Source organism: Microcebus murinus, chromosome 3 (assembly GCF_040939455.1).
Source record: "Microcebus murinus isolate Inina chromosome 3, M.murinus_Inina_mat1.0, whole genome shotgun sequence".
Lineage (NCBI taxonomy): Eukaryota > Metazoa > Chordata > Mammalia > Primates > Cheirogaleidae > Microcebus > Microcebus murinus.
Window position 1 is genome coordinate 29324520 of NC_134106.1, and position 18106 is coordinate 29342625.

Here is an 18106-nt window from a genome sequence, read left to right on the forward strand (position 1 = left end):
GTTCATTGAAAATTGCAGGCAAATTGTGCTTTGTTGCCCAGACCAGATTCTTGGAGTATGTAAGAATAAATAAGATTAAGCATAGCGACAAACTTGCTTCACCAAAAAAAAAAAAAATCAAAGGTTTGGGTTTTTAGGCAAGATATTTAGGGAAGATATTTCTTTCTAGAGCAGTACTAGAATGAATGGTAAGGATCAGTTAGAAATATAATCATTGGAATTATATCCCTCTTTCGCTTATCACCTTCCACTTGGTTTACTTTGAAGAATTCAGATAAATTGTTAAGGTAAAGTTTATAACAGGGCTCAAGTTGATTTGTGAAAACAATCCTTGCAAAAACATTTGCTAACTGATTTCACAAAGTTATTACCCTGAAAAGATTCCATAATGCTACTTACAGATCATTACACCTTTTAAAAATCATTATTTGCTCCTCAGGAATATTGCTATATATAAAGGCATTGTTTGCCTTAACAAAGAAACTCTTGTTTCCTGAATGATGGAATAGTTGAGATCATGTTTATACTATTGGGTTTTCTGTTTTTCTGATGGTTCCAAGGTGCTCCTGCCACTCTGTTTGTCTTGGCTACAAGGTGTCATAGGGAGGCCTCTGCCTTTCCATGTGGTTAAGTGACTGTCAGCACTAATTCTCTAGGCTGTGCTCGGTGGAGATGCACTTCACCAAATGAGGTGGGAAAATTAGGAGTATTCCTGCCCTTCATCTCTCTGATGCTTAGGTCTTCTGGATTTACTTGAACTTGAAATTTCACCCAGCCTTTGACCACCCAACTTCCCTGTTTCTTCACTTCCTGACATCACCTGCCTGATGGTCATCTCTATGGAATTTAGATCTAGGTTGATCAGTTTCCCCCCTCACTGAAATGGGTTACTCTATGGCGAGCGCTTTTTCCAGTCTCTGACACATAGAAAGTGCTCGGTAAGCATTAGCTGTTATCAGAAGAGATTTGTCTTGGGGGTGATAGCGTGCTTTATTATCTGTGCTAAGTGTTCAGCTAGTATAATGAAAAATTTATATCTTTCAAAAGTTCTTATTTTCAGAACACTGTCTTTATTTAGTTATTCTTATTTGAAGTTCTGGGCACATTTCTTTTCACTGTAGTGGCTGGCACTTTTGAATGAGTGCAGTTCCCGTACCTGGTCTCTGGGTTTGCTCTTGGTTATTTGACTAAACGTACTTTACATTAGAACATATATTAATATTTATAAAATGGTACTCTGCATAATTCATGTCCACAAGTAACTTTTTGGCAAGAAGCATTAACTTGTGTCACATTATCTAATTATTGTCATGATATATACAGAAGTGGTAGAAAGGAAGATAAAAGAGTTTATTATTTCAGTTATTATTTATTTATCTAACATGGTTGAGGCATATTATATTCATTCACTCGTTTGACATGTCATAAATATTGATAGGTGGAAATGCTGGTTAATACAATATTGAGGTTAAAAGAAAACTTGAGTAAGTATTAATATTTCACAAGTAGGAAGACAGAGATCCAAAGACATTTCGCGGTTATTTCTAAATAATTGACGTTCTTTCCTTACTACCAAACTCACTTTCCAGAAAAAGTTTGGCACTTAAAGATCCACGTTGCTTTGTTTAAATTCAAGTCCTCTTGTCATCGTCTTCCCTGTCCTTATTTATTTCTTCAACAGATATTTATTTTGCTAAGTTACTGTTTGCTAAGCCCTATAATAGTTCAGTGATGAGGAGAAAAACTAGATTCTTGATTTGCAAAATGCACTTTCTGGTGGAGGAGATCAGATGAGCAATTTCATTACTGCCATAAGTGGAATAATTTTAACAGATATACAATTGATGCCCTGTAGAGAAAATAATACTTAATTTAGTCCTTATAAAGTAGATGAAACCTGGAGAAAGCATTAAAGACTGAAGAGGAGTTTTCAGAGCAGATGAAGGGAAGAAGCTTTCTAGGCCGAGAGAACAGCTTGTGCAAAGCCATGGAGTCATGAAACAACACGAGTCATATAGGAACCTGTAGTCCCTAAGTATTGTTAGAGGAAGGGGGCATCATGGAGGAGATGAGGTTGAAGAGAGAGGTTGGGATCAAATCTAAACAGGCTTTATGTTCCATGCCAAAGACTCAAATGCCTACATGTTGGACTTTGTCTTGTAGACTGTTGGTTTGCAACTCCATATCCTTAAGAAGTTTGATGAGATGCTGTCATGACACCACTTGCTGGGTGTTACTTACATTAAACCACCTCTGTAGATGCATAAAACACTGTGCACCAGGGCTGTAAGGGATAGCTAATGACCTGGCTTAATCCATAGGTGGCTTTTAGAGTATTTTGATGAAGAGATGAAATTGGAAATAATTAAATACTTCTGCAAGATAATTTTTTCCTTAACCAAGATTTATTAATTTTTAAGCAGCAGTACATTTGATAATTGAAAACTGATATGCTTTGGAGCTAGATGAAACATAGCGTTCCATGTTTTAATGGACATTCAAGTCCAGAGACAGCTGCATTGCTTAATAATGGCGTGTCCCTGAATTAGAAGGCAGGTCCAGCACTGCATGGACATGAGCTGGGAGAGAAGGTCTGAGATTTCCCTTTAAAACCATTAGGATCTAATCTCAAGGCAGAGGAAATGTGAGGGAGTCAAGTTCTGTGCCACAGAATGCAGTCCAACTAATTGCAGCTAGGAAAAAAATTTAAATGGGCATTCAAATACCTGTCTTGATTGTTTTAAGTAATTTCAGAAATGTAACCATTTAATGTCTAACTTTGAGTAACTTCTATTTAAAACCACTGATTCAAAAGAGAAAGTGAAAAAATGTTTATATATACGAAAGTGCCAGGGTGAGTTAACATTCTGTCTGTGACTGTTAATCATAAGCCATTTATGAGCAGTCTTAATAATGTTTTTGAAGAACCAGTTTTTTATTTCATTACCACCTTTGTTACTTTTACTTTCTCCATATGTTCATTATTTCCATTCTTCTGGTTTCTTTGGACTTGCTCTGTTGCTCTTTTTCCAATTTATTCAATTGAATGCTTCAGTTGAGCTAAGGCTCATTTGTTTTTTGTTTTTAACTTTCTTACATCCTGTGACTGTGTCCTATCAGTATGGACATATGTGGCACTTCTTTTTTTTTTTTTTTTTTTTTTTTTTTTGAGACAGAGTCTCACTTTGTTGTCCAGGCTAGAGTGAGTGCCGTGGCGTCAGCCTAGCTCACAGCAACCTCAAACTCCTGGGCTCGAGTGATCCTTCTGCCTCAGCCTCCCGGGTAGCTGGGACTACAGGCATGCGCAACCATGCCCGGCTAATTTTTTATATATATATCAGTTGGCCAATTAATTTCTTTCTATTTATAGTAGAGACGGGGTCTCGCTCTTGCTCAGGCTGGTTTTGAACTCCTGACCTTGAGCAATCCGCCCGCCTCGGCCTCCCAAGAGCTAGGATTACAGGCGTGAGCCACAGCGCCCGGCCATATGTGGCACTTCTATTCTTTATTTGTTAAGTATGTGGTAAATTTTCCTGTAAGCCCCTCCCATTTAAAAAAAAACTTATAGAAATTTCTAAATATATGCAGAAATATAGATAATTGTATAATGACAGAGGCTTCAACAGTTGTCAGTCCTGTTTTATAAAATCAGATTTACTGAATCCTCTAAGAATGGAGGTGCTAGAAAGGTCCTGAAAAGTGATGTTTATTATATTAAAAGCACCGTTGGCTCGCCTTACTATGCATAGTGACTCTGTTTTCAAAACCTCAAACTGGTCTGATAATAGGAAACTATTTTAAATTTAAATTATGACCACCACAGGCATGTGATTCTCTGGCACTGTTTCCAGTAAATTGTTAGCATTGTACAATTTCAACAAAGATGCCAGAATCAAAGAAACATGAGGGTAAAGTCTAAAGGGACCTCATGAATTATCCATTTCCACCTCCTTTTACTAAGTAGAAAAGTGGAGCCTGGAGAGCTAAATGCCTCGTTCAGGGTCCCCCTGTGAGCCAGTGATAGCTGAGGTTGTGGTCTCTTGGGCCAGGGCCCTCTCGTTATACTGCCCCACTTCTGGGCTGTCTGCTTTTCCCATATGCAGTTTAAGGTAGTCCCTAGTTGAGGCAGAATTGTGAAATAGGAGAGTTGTGCTCTATAGCCCAAATGTCTCCTGCCCTCATGTCGTCTTGTTTTGTGAAATCCTTGCTTGTAGACACACTGCTTATCTTCTCTTAAATACCTCCTCCATCCCACCAGCTTCCTGCTATCAGAAAGGAAATCATCCTTCCCTTACTTAACCCTGTCCTTTGTTTCTCAAAAGTCCTGGGAACATTTTATTTAAATACTTGGTGTGATTTTGATTAGAATGGTGGAATGCTGTACTGCAAACTCCTCTTTTCCTAGCATCATAAGTCCTTAACACCTTGTTCAGCTTATGGTGCTTAGTAAATCCCAATATCTGTTTGAGGAATGAATGATTAAATGGAAGGATGCATGAAAATATTTACACTCTCTGATGAAAAGTACAGCAATAGAACATGTGCTTATCATTAATACAAGTTTTACTGTAAGTTGATTTAGAAAATTGGTTCAGTACTGCTGGTTTTTCAATGAACTCCTCACTCGGACATAATACAAATCAATATTCTTGTTTGTTATATATTTAGAAGTTTGGTTAAGTTTGAGAGTTAGTCTTCAACAAATAGTTGTGTGCATACTTTACTATTTCCATTGTTTTAGAGACTCGGGCTTTGTCCAGTCTGGTATATAGTTACATACGCCTGACATAATTTCACTTTGTGGAAATGCCTGTAAAACAAATTTTTGTAATGTGAATCATTTCTACTGATAACCATAAATTTGCCCTTTCTGCTTTGCACTGATTACAGTGCAAGGAGGAGAGGGAGTGGGGAGCACCAGCTTTGGGAACATTGGCCTTAAGCTCTAAGCAGAGAGAATGAAAGCTGACTGTATTAGATTCCTCCTGGAGCAGAACCGAATACCTGATAGCAGCCAGCCAGGAGCTGGGGGAGTTAAGAGCAGCAATTTTACATTACACTGGAGTTTCTAGGCTGGCATGAAAAGAGATGCCAATATTAGCTATTTGCATCTTCCTGTAGCCACAGGGATATGTGAACAGCTGGAGAATTAATTTGATATATATTCCCAGAAGCTTCTCCTCTGCCAGCAGAATTCCATTACTGTGAGCCTCTGAGTGTGTACCATGAATTCGTTTCTTGCTTTTTAATATCTGCCGTGGCATATTTCTGGTAAGTGGATTGCCACGTAATGGGGTGCAACTATCTGTTGGTTTGGAGTAAACTCCATTAACCCAAGCAGATACAAGGTAGGAAAGGTAAGCCTCTGAGGATACAAATGCCTCCCACCTTCAGGAAGGCAGAGGTTTCCGATTAACACACAGTACTTTGTCCCGTAAGTGTGTGCGTACCTGAAACGTCTTACTCAGTGTTAGTGGAATTTCAGACACCAGCAGGCAGATGGAAAGATACGGTGAAGGCCGAAGAGGTTGAGTGCAGGACCACTCAGGCTTGTGTTTCCACAGCTGGTTCCCATAGCTCCTGAGCACAGAGGGAGGTGTTCTCTGGAGCTGCTGCTTCACAGATCTGGAGTTGTGTGTGTCTCCACGAGCCTCTTTGTCACATCCTTTCCCTCAGTGCCCCCTTTCCCACCCTCAGGTTGGAAACTTCTTTCTAACTATACTTTGCATGGAAAATCTCTTACATCAAATTTAGAAAAAAGGAATTTTTGACATCACCAAGAATATTGGAAGACACTTTGTGGAGCAGAAAGACTAAATCCAGGGCAAGACTGAATGAGGCTATTGGAAGTACAGGTGATTTCTGCTTTGGCAACACATTTGCTCTTGAAAAACGAGCTACGCATATTTTGCAAAATCATTCACTACACTAAAAATAAGAAATCTGTCTGGAAAAATAGGGTTGGGGGAGGTCACTCAAAATCTACGGAACTGCGCCCATGAGAATAAATACAAGCAATAAGAACCCAAATAAAAATACTGACCCGGGTAAGGCCCCCCTGGCATTTGCACCTGCGGCAGCCCATCCTTTGCAACCTTACATCCTCCGAAGCTTGCTCTTCTTCCTTTCACAGCATGGGGCTGTGGAGACATTCACTTCCAATGGAGACCAGCATATCATCCGAATCGCACATAAGATCCAGGAGTAGTTTCTTCATCATGCTGTGTCTTTTTTAAATACGAGGGAAAAGTCTCTAGCTTTTTCATTCGTGCTTGCAACCTCCCCAGATAGTGTAGTGTAATGGAAATTTCAGCCACTAGAGCAGTCATTTTTTGCACTAAAGCAAGGAATTTGAATAAGCTTACCAGCCTTTTCTTTAGGTCTTCATATACTGCTAAGACTTTTCCTTTAATTGTGAGAAAACTTGCCCCTGAGTTTTTCATAACATTAATGTGTTGGGAAAAATGAATCACGTAGGAACCAGCAGAACTTCTGCATTATACTGACCCCCTTTTCCTATTTACCAGTTTTGTATGAGCTAAATCACATTAAAGAAACATACATTTGGTTCACTGGTGTTAGAAGAGGGACCCAGTGTTCTTTGTTATTTCTTGGACCTGGATCCTGTGCTGCCTTGGCCCAGGTGTACCAGCGGGACACACCCTTTTAGAACAGCAGTTCTCAAAAAAAAGTGTGTGGGCTGCAGACCCCCGGGCCCTTCTCAGGTGGTATATGAGGACAAAACTATTTCCATAATAATATTAAAATTTTATTTGCTTTTTTTTCTGTTTCAACTTTGCACCAATGATTCAAAATCAATGGTATGTAAAACTGCTAATGCCTTAGTATGAATAGAGGCTTTGGCACCAAACTGTGCTAATAAGTCATTGTATTCATTGCCATGCCCTTGCAGTAAAGTAAATAATAAGGAATTGAATAAACAAAATAATAAAATAAATCAGTTTCCCTTAAGAATACCCTTGATTGAAGCTGTACAAGTTATTAATTTTATTATATGTCAGACCTTGATTACATACACATCTTATTCTGTGGGATAAGATGAGACATACACATAACGCAGTTCTGTTGCATAAGAAAATACGGTGGTTGTCTTGAGGAAAAGCATTATAGCATTATGTTTTGAGGAATCTTCTAAACATCAAAGTATAGATGTTGGGTTAGCAGTTAGATACACCTGACTCTTCACTGTAGTATCCAATATTGGACATAATTGAATATGTATGAATTTGAATTCATTCATGAAATCATTAGATTTCTCTCATAGTTAGAGAAAATAACTTATATCCTGATTTGGTATCTTTCAGAAGTTATGAACTTAAAAAAATACATTTGCAGAGGTACCTCATTTGCCCTGACCTTTCATGCTAGGAAACTATATCTTGAAACACTTAGAGTACCAGGAATAAAAACCCTACTTGATATAAATAAAGGCCAGTACCCATGTTTTTAATTCTTTTTTTTCCCCTTGACCAGTCCAAGGGAAAGCCAGGAACTATTAATATGTCAGAGAACCAGAATCTTGATCTTTGGGCTGCGTATATGGATTTACTTAGGAAAAGAGAGATTTAAAAACATAATTTGCCAAGTGCTGTCAGCAGCACTGTTGGGCTCAGATTTGCTCAGATTTGATTTCTATAATCAGACCTCATTAAATTTTTGCTTTCAGTCCTTGTTGATTTTTCTGTTAAGTTATTTTAAACTATAATGTTCTGTAATAGAAAACCATAAAAGCATTTGTCTCAGAAGCATGTTGTACTTGATCCTATGAAATGCTGGTTGCTATGGAAACCAGTTTGCCAAGAGGAAAAACAAAGTATTGATTAGGAGGGAACAGAGAACCGAAAGGGTTTACTCTGAAAAAAAGAAGAGAAAAGCACATAAGACATGTTTGGCTCTAGAGTCAGAGATGCTTCCTGACTAGATACAGTGTCTGTAGCGTTTCCTGGGGGATGGCCGACCTTTACCTGTGCTTCTTCAGGTGCAGTCATGAGCTGGGAAGATCAGCAAGAGCCTTTTAGCTCTGATTCCACATTGTGGAGGAAATAGTCTTCCTGTGAGGCAGTGGAGAAAAGCATCTGGCAGTGAAAACAAAATTGGCTCTGAGATGGGCTTCTTGGAGGGAAGGTTGATACCAGCCAGGTGATAAGAGGTTGAAGTCTTAGGGCTGAAGTGGCAAAGAGACTAATGATAGATGATGCTTACTGAGAAATGTACCAATATGTCCAAGCATTTCTTTGAAATGTGTGCGTCATACAATACTTTAATGATCGTTTTTAAAATAAGATTTGTATTGTTTCAACATGTTCTTTGTATTATCTTAAAACAGTTTTCCTTGGTGTTTTATATATGTATACACACACTAGACATGTATGTTTTAATAAGGCACTTTTTGTTTAAGAAAAAAAAACCCAAGATAATTGTATTGAGCATACCAGTGACATCAAATATATATATATATATATATATATATATATTCAGATTCAATTTCTGTAATCAAACCTCATTATATTTTTGCTTTCAATCTTTAGTGATTTTCTGTTAAATTATTTTAAAGTATAATGTTCTGTAGGAGAAATATACGTATGGTTATTGAACACTGTATTACAAAGTGTTGGGGTTTAGAGAATTCCAAGGTTGGAATCCTGCCTGCGAGAACCCTTTGTCTATTAGGGAAGCCTGATTTACGTAAAACCACTACGGTGGGGGACAGCAGGTCTGTGTGATGTTTGTGGGAACGTGAAGGCTGGAACAGGTCATTCTCCTGGGGCAATTGGAGAAGACTTCTCAAAAGAGGTAACATTTGAACTAGGTCTTGAAGGACACATAAGAGTTACGGCGAAGAGACATAGGTGTTCGAGGCAGATGATACTCCATGAGCAAAGCATGGAAGTAGTTATTACGGTTTGCAGTGAGAATCGTGGTGTGGGTAGAGCTTTTAGGATGTGAGAGGGGTTGGTGGAAAGTGAGTCTACAAAAGTAGGTACAAGCCCCGTCATGAAGAACCTTCTATTTGACAATAAGTTTGGACTTTTTCTTGCTGGCAAGAGCCAGCCACTGAGCAGGTGTGGTTTTCAAGGAATATGATTTTGGTGACAGTGTGGAGAATGAAGTGGGGCAGGAGGGTGTGTGTGTGGATAGTGGCAGGGAGCCAGCTTAGAGGACATATGTTCTAAGGAAGAGTGACATCTTAAGGGAGTTCCAGTTATAACGGAGGCTAGGGGTGTTTATTGTGGAAAAATACTGTGGTAGAATAGATTCAATTTGGTTATACAATAACTGCATATTTACAGAAGCAATAAAAAGGATTACCACTCAAAAATAGGAAGAAGAGAAGAGAAATTTGGGTACTTTTTCAGTGGTTCAAATGTTACTCAAATTTCTTGTGTTTTTAAATTCCTAAGGTTGAACAATCTTTAAGTTACAAATTTGCATATATAGTCACAAAAATTGCTTCGTGGCAAATTTCACTGAACTGTACTACTACTAGCATATTAGCAATTAAACATAGAGATAAGAAATCATTTAGGTGCACATTTTTTTGTATTTTATAACTGAAGATAAATATTACCTGTTTTCCCCCGTGTTGAATGGTTTCAGTATGGTATTCTTTCTTGGTTTTCCTTTCAGCCTACCTGAGTAATTTTACTATTGCTAATATATAATATATATTGCTAATATATAACTAATTTTACTGTGCCTTTGTGTGTATGTATGTCATATACATGTGATTTCTAAGGACCAATAGTAAAACAAATTTTAAGGCACAAATTGTATTTCTGTTTAAGCTTTGAATTCAAAAGATAATCATTTTATTAAGAGCTGAGCCTTTGATCAAATAAGTAAGCCCGATCTCCTGGAATGCAAACACAGGAGGTTTTCTGTTCTTTTTCAAAGAATCACCCTGAAGCTTTTTATATTGGTAACTGATAGTCTTCTAAAGACCCCTTAACACAAAAATTATTTATTTCCGTGAGGGAGACCAGACTTTTGCTAATTTATGCACTAAGTGATGATACCAAAAGTAAAAGTCCTTTAAAAATTAGAGCTGTGTGTTTACACTGTCTTCTATGAAAACACATTCTTAAGATGGCATTTATACCTGACTTAGTTTGAGCAACAGGTTTAAGGTTTCTTAAATTCAAGCACTTTCAAAAATTCTCTTCAGATAGGGTTATCAGAAACATGTTTACTATTTAACAGTCAGTACCCAGTTCAGGTAGATAAAGTATCTGTTAAAGATAATGTTAAGAGGGAGGAAAACCTGTATAATGTCCCAAGGATTCCTAGAAGAGGTTTTTCAACTATGAGGAATATTAAGAATTGAACCTCCCAAGATAGAACCATATGATAGTGGTTCTGTCATATTTGTTGTATTTTTTTTGGAGCTGAGTCCCATGAAAGCTTGTCTTAAAATCTGCTGTATTTAGTATAGTCTAGTCTACCTCATGACCAGGGCCTGATTTGATCTCAGTTTCAGGATTCAGTTACCTCAGCCTCTCACGAGGCTGTAGCCCTTAGTTTTGTTGTCATTTCTGGCTTTGGCTATGCCGTGGTAGACACTAGCAATCTGTCCTGAAATGCATTGGAAAGGATCTCCTCCCTTGTATCTCATTCTTGACTCTTTCAGTGGTGTCTGATTTTTTGATGTGTGTTAGCTGCTTTGATGTATTAAGTTGAAGAGCTGTTTTAAACCTGAAGTTTGTCTCTACTGATCGAGTGAAAAATTAGCTTTCTGGGGACTAATTTTATAGATTGACAAATGTGACTGTAATTTTACCGAACATAGAAAAATCCACAATAGATGCTGGCATGGATGTGGAGAGATAGGAACACTTACACACTGTTGGTGGGACTGCAAACTAGTGCAGCCTCTAGGGACAATTGTATGGAGATTGCTCAAAGAACTAAAAGTAGACCTACCATTTGACCTAGCAATCCCACTACTGGGTATTTACCTAAAGGAATAAAAACCATTTATCAAAAAGAAACCTGCACTAGAACGTTTATTGCAGCACATTTCACAGCCACAAAGATGTGGAATCAACCCAATTGCCCATCAGTTCATGAGTGGATTAATAAAATGTGGTGTATGTATACCATGCAGTACTACTCAATCATAAAAAAAACGAATTAATACCTTTTGCAACAATCTGGATGGAACTGGAGACCATTCTCCTAAGTGAAATATCTAAAGAATGGATAAACAAACACCACATGTACTCACTATTAAATTGGAACTAACCTATCAGCACTCTTGCACAGATGGAAGTAAAACTCAACAGAAGTCAAGCAGGTGGGAGGGGAGAGGAGGATATGGGTGAAATCATACCTAACAGGTATAATGTACACTATCTGGGTGATGGGCACACTTGTAACTTTGACTTAGTCGGTACAAAAGCAATCCATGTAAGCAAAATATTTGTAACCCCATAATCTGAAATTTAAAAAAATTCATAGATCTTTGTTTTTAATATTAGAAATTTTTAAAGCATCATCTCAATTGTTTAATAACACATAAGTAGTGGTTTGATCACAAACATTTGTATATATAGCTGTTTAATGTCTACAATTATGGCTATATTTCTTTCTTAGTTATTAGAAAGAGGTTGGGTTTTGTTCATTTGTAAGATTTCAGTCAAAAACTGCCTTTCACAAATTGAGGTATCACAATTGGATGTTAATCTTGACACATCCCCATGCTTTTTTGCTCTCAAACAGGCCTTTGAAGGAAGCTGCAATTTAAATGTTATCTGGTTGTCAATTGTTTTACAGATGAGAACTGGGATGATGACCAACTGCTTGGTTTTGAACCATGCAATGAAAACCTTATTTCTGGCTGCAATATAATCAATGGGAAATGTGAATGTGACACCATCCGAACCTGCAGCAATCCCTTTGAGTTTCCAAGGAAGGATATGTGCCTTTCAGCTTTAAAGAGGATTGAAGGTAAGCATTGATTTTTGCAAACTATCCAGTCATAAGCCTCAGCATCGTGTCACTCTGAACAACGGTAGTATTTGAGCTTGAAAAGGCAAAGACAAGCATATAGATATTGGTAGCTTTTATGGTCCCAACTAAAAATTCACGGAGTTTACCAGGTGCTGATGTATTGTTGTGCATGTGTCCTGGAAGCCGTGGGATGGCAGTGCCGTGGTCGTGTGAGTAGGGTACTTTGTGCCGGCCTGCCCAGGTCACCTGTGCATCACGGATGATTTCATGAGTGGCATGCTTGAGAAAAGCATCTGTTGTCACCAGGTCCATTCTGCTTGATTTACCATAGGATGGTGCTCCATGAGGAGAGTCTGCTAATTAGAAACTCAGCTCATCTGGCAAGACGGAGTATGTCTTTAGAAGAGGCAGGAGAGTTGTGCAGTGATGACTGAAGGTTTAGGCTCGTTTTGCCCGGAGGGCGAGAATCACACAGCGTGTGGATGGATCATTAGGCACTTCACCTCTGGAGGGAAGTCAAGAGTTACATTAAAAGTAACAAGAAAATTATACTAATATAGCCCATAATGTTTGTGCATTCATGCATACAACCTAGAAAAAGATTGAGAACTTAAAAATATGATTCATAACTGTAGTTATGTAGCTCAGAACCAAAATTAACTAACGTGGGGTAAGGCCTGGCTTGGGTCTTAATCCCTGCCCCTTACCAGCACTGAATTCTTTTGGCCCCAGTTTCCTCTTGGGGGAAAAAAAAAAAGAATGGGGAATGGGATAGTTTTAAATATGCCCTTTATCTCTAAGATGACATCATTATACGATGGAAAGTTTAGTAGTATAGTTTGGAATACCAGGGATTCACAAGGTTCAAAAATCAAGCTTGTATAAGGGCAGTAGAGCAGGATTAAAGTTTCTGAAATGTATTAATGTTTCCATGTTACTTTAAACTAAGGTCATGAAGAAGAAATTTACAGTAGCCTGTAAAATAACATTTCTCTTTGTATTTACCAATGCTTCTGAGTCAAATGGAAAGAGAATAGAGTAGAAAACAATAGGAATAAAAATTTAGAACTGCAGATGATATTAGATAACATTTACTCCTGTCCTTGAATTTCAACACTGGGAAACTGCGCTTCCACACAATTGTTGAGTAACAGGCTTAGGAATACCCATGCCAAGTATTCTTACAGTCACATCGTAACTTTAGACAGTACCGTCAGTTACCTAACTTATTTCTATTGCCTGGTTGTCCTTTGCTCCCCAGCCCCATTTGCCAACTTAATTATATAAATAAACACTTAGAGATATAGATGACATTGTCACATGTCTATTTAAATACTTAATTTGCTAATTTAGTTACTCATAAATATTTAAAATCACATTATATATTAATAAAATAATACAGCAATTTAGAATCATTACGTTTTGCCATTCTTACTATTCAGCATTTTATTCAGGCATTTCAAATCCCTCACCAGCTGTTATTGTCTCCACCCAGGGCCCTTCCAGATCATTTAACACCCTGCTCCTGAGCACACCCTGTTCGCTGCCATCTAAGTTGCTTGAGGTGCAGCAGGTTTTGAATGATGCTGTCCACAAGAAGTTTGTCCCCAAACCCAGTCTCTATTCACATAAAATTAGCACCATTGGGTTTTTAATTAGGTAGGTGTGTATTTATGATCTTTGCAATGTGGAGATTAACTTCATTGATTTTTTTTTTTTTTAAGTGATTCTAAAAAGGCTGTTTATGAGATCCAGAACTTCCAATTTTGAGATGATTCCCACAGGAATAATTACTTATTTGATTAAATTTCTTTACCTTTTCTTTTTAAACTTATTCTATCAAATGGCCTCTATGTAATTCAAATGTGGAATTAGTGGAGGTCATTTAAGGTTAATGTATTTTCTATAAACAGTGCTTGGTTATTCAAAATAAAGCACCCTGTAATATGTGAGATCTTGTAAGAAGTCAGTATTAAGGGATTTCCTGTTTCTGAGAAATAATTTTGAAGGAAAAAGCCTACTTATAATTGGGTATATATGAAAGAATTAGTAATGAAATCATACTTATAAATAATTAAGTCATTAATAGTGATGAAGACTTGGAATGTTATAGGAGTTCAGAGCCAAGAAAGTATGGCGTGGAATTGTATGGTAAGGTATCATAGAGTGTAGAGTTTGAACAATTTAGAATTGGGATGATTATGGATTTCAGGAGTGAGAACAATGTGGACAAAACAGTATAATGTAGAGGTGAGAATTTTCATGACTTATATGTAAGGCACTTGGGAAACTGGTCTAAAAGAGCAGAGTTTTATGTTGATGGTTAACAGGTAATAAAGATGAGGAGGGAAGAGGGGACCAAATTGTGAAATATCTTAAACATTGTGCGGGGAGCCTAAGCCTGGTAACATGGGCTATGAGAAGTCATTGTGGGTTTATGGGCAGAAAGAAGCAGAGAGAAGATTGTGAGGTCAACGTTAGGCAGACTGGGCTTGTGGTGGGATGTAGAATGGATTAGCAGAGGGAGAGAGGCTACAGTCAGGAGGCTCATTGGGGAGCAGTTTCAGTTATTTTGATGTGGTATGGAAATTGGAGTAGAGTGGTAGCAGACAGACAGCAAGGAGGAGAGATGGAGACACACCGTTTTGATGGCCGAACCTACAGTATCTGCTAGTAGATAAGGGAGGGTTGAAAACACACAAAGATGATCTAGGATTTATAACCTGAAATAGTAGAATGATAGTGCAGGTCATAGAAGTAGGAAAACTCTTTTGAGATTTCTTGTGATAAAATGGTACTGAAAACTAGGGTGGTTGTTTTAAGAGGATATAGATAGCCTCAGGAGGGGCTTAAAAAATATGGGAGCTGTTACAGCATGTCTGAATGATGACAAGAGTGATCCAGCAAAGAGGGAGAAGACAATACTGCAAGAGAGGCAGTTGCAGGAGCAAAGTCTGCAAGGATTGAGATTGTTTCTGTCTCTTAGAGAAGTATGAAAGAAGGTCGTCATGGGTATGAAAAATCGAAGAGGGAGAGGAAAATGTAAATACACATCTCGAAGGCAAGGATGAATGAATTAACTAGGGAAACGTATTAGGGTCACCTCTTGGTGCTGACAGTTTACCTGTGGTTCATGGTTATATGTTTGAAGAGAGGCTGGCCAGCACAGTTGTGTTTTTTCCTCTAGTTCTGATGCAGGTGTGGTGTTAGGTAGAAAGGTAGCCAGGGTTCAGAGTTTTCCTAAAAAGTCTGGTAGGAAGGAAGAGAGAGGCATGGGATTGGGGGTTATGCAAGAGAGTATTTATGGTGATCAACCAAGTAATCTACGTTAGGAAGGAGACAGAAACAGCAAGTGATATGGTCAGTGGAGGGAAGGTCCTGGTGGGATTGAAGAATTATTGGGGCAGAGGGGGATAGTTAAGGAAGTAAGTAGGAATTTGTGGAATGAATACTTTATGACAAGATTTTTATTGGTTGTGATGAGGGCTAAGAGTGACCTTGGATGATGCGGTTAACTGAGGAGGGGTGAAGAGCAAGATCGCAAGGTCAGACCACTGAGCCAGGATGGGTTGCCTCTGCAGATAAGGAAGACGCCAAGAAGGAAGAGTAGTAGGGGAGAGACACTGAGCCAGAAGTTCTGTAGATAAATGCAACACCTGAATGTGGCTGGTGATATAATGTGACTGTGTGTTTCCAGTGAACAAGGTTTTATTTTGTAAAGGGAAAAAGAAGAATGACCTGAAAGTGGCAACGAGAACAAAGAGGACCACCTGCCCCACTCCCAGGATTTATGGAATACAGCCATCCCTGTTTGAGAGGACTTAAAGGGAAAAAGAGTAGCCATGGGCTACCCAGGTTTCGGTGAGAGCAAGAAGGTGAAAAGAACACTCAGAGGGGAGAATGAGGGCAGGTGGGATTTTATTAATGACAAACCAGAAACTGTAGGAGGCCCAGAAAAGGATTTGGGAGGGAGGATGTACAGGTCGTGGGTGCTTTTGCAAAGCCAAGTAGGGATAAGAGTACAGTGATGATAGATGAACTGGTGAATTTAGACTGATAGTCTGATATCAGAATTTAGTTCTGATAGTCTCCGATGGGAAGATGAATAGTTAGTTCTAGTTAAAGTCTTTTGGGGACTATTCTTTTGGGCAGTTTGTAGTATTAATGTGTGCAGTGCTGGGGATAGGGCAAGAAGAATAGTTTTCTTGGCAGAGCATAATGAGAAAACACGTGTCTCCATTTCTATGTTTTTGGGGATGATGCTGAAAATGAATTCCAGAAATATCTGTAATATTTTAAAAATGTGTGGAAGTCATTGCAGGGCATTTCAATATTTGTAGATTTATGGAGAATACTGGCATTTTCTGGACATTAAAAAAGTTGCTGTGTATTTCTTGTATTTGCTTAAATGGGAAAGTGTTGGTCCTAGATTTTACCCACTGTTTTCTTTCCTAAAATAACCACCATAAAATCATTTCATCAGAAGTTCAGAGGAAAGAGGATACAGGATATCAGCCACAGCTTTGTGCAAAGTGGTTTGTCAGAGTAGCCAGCATTTTGCAAGGAAGAAGAAATCTGATAAAGGGGCTGACCTGCAATGCATCCCACCTTGCCTGTGGTCTTAACAAAGCTTATAATTCTATTCTCTGCATGCTGCCTGTTCATCAGTGATTTGGTATATGCTGTACAAGGCACCATAAAAGAGAAAGTGATGCACCGTGGGTCAGAGGAGGGGACCAAACCAGCAGAAACAGCACCAGCCTCAATAGCTGCCACAGCGGTGTTCTAGAAGGGCCACTCTTAGCTTAGTTATCGTAGTTAAAGTTGACAATTAAAGATTTCCATGGATTTCCACGATGCAGTGAATAACGTTGGACTTTTAAGTTTGCATATGATTCCAAGTTTGGGTCCATGGCTTTTAAAAAAAATTATTATAATTCAGAGTGGTCATCATAAATTCAAGAAGTAATCAGAATATGAAACCATGCCATATTCAGTGAAGAATATAAAACACACTGGAAAACATCCATCTATTCATTTTATCCAGCAAGTATTTATTAAGTGCCAAATGTGTACAAGGCACTGTTGTGGTTGCTGAGGATACAGCTCTCACGGAGCTCATGTTCAGAGGGGGAAGGGAAGGGTGACAGCAAATACATAAATGAACAAGAAAATATCATACAGTATGATACAAGCACTGAAAAATAATAATCAGGATGCTGTGCTAGAGATTCACTGGGGAAATTGCTGCAGGTAGGGATGTCAGGGAATGTCCTGAGAAGGAAGGGCACTTGGTCTGAAACCTGAATGCACAGAGGAGTCAGACTCTCGTGATGATCTGAGGAGAGAGAATTCCATGCAGAGGGAATAGTAACAGCAAAAGCTCTAAGGAAAGCGCAAGCTCAGTGTGTGGGGAAAAAATATCAAGAAAAAGCAAGAAAGGACAGTGTGACCAGAATGTAGGGAGAGAGGCAGGGAGGAGTCAGGGGCAGATCACTGGAGGCCTTGTAGATTGTGCTGAGGTGTGTGGATGTCGTGATGAGTACGCAGGAAAGCTGTGAAGGGATTATGAGCAATTTGATTATCTTTTAAAAGATATATATGGTGGAGAAAAGACCAGTTGTGGGCAGGCAGATGCAAGAATGGGAACAGAGTCTGTTGGTAGGGTTTTTTTAGTAGTTCAAGTAAGAGATACTGGTGACCTGTACCTGAGAGCTGAGATGGAGAGAGTAGGTGGATTCGAGATATCCTTTGAGAATAGTTAACAGTGCATGTTGATTTGGGTGGTGAGGGAAAGAGAAATTGAGGAATACTCTTAGGTTTCAGATTTAAGCAAATTGTAGTACCCTTTACAAGGGAGAGCAGCAGATTTAGGGAGGACTCAAAAGTTCTGACAGCCACATAGAGATATTAGTCACTTAAGTAATTTTGATGTAATTTACTAACTCATTAAGTAGCATTCATACATGCATCGCTCCACCGTAAGTATACCGAGAACTACAAAGATATATTACTGAGGAAAGTCAGATCTTTCCACAAAGAGGTATAACCTAGTTGGAAGATTGTACAGAAAAATTAAAATAACCCAATTCACACTGATTTTTCACCAGGCAGAGACTAGCTGAAGAGGTGTCTG

General features: G+C 38.6%; 1 protein-coding gene across 4 annotated transcripts in view; it reads left to right on the forward strand.

Annotated features, from left to right (window-relative positions):
- CRIM1 (cysteine rich transmembrane BMP regulator 1) overlaps positions 1–18106 on the forward strand; it is a 194070-nt gene that overhangs the window by 28926 nt on the left and 147038 nt on the right. For all 4 annotated transcript variants that reach the window (XM_012788414.3, XM_012788415.3, XM_012788417.3 and 1 more), the window contains exon 2: positions 11794–11967. In XM_012788414.3, coding sequence (XP_012643868.1) covers positions 11794–11967 — 174 coding nt within the window. The remainder of the gene's footprint in view (positions 1–11793; positions 11968–18106) is intronic.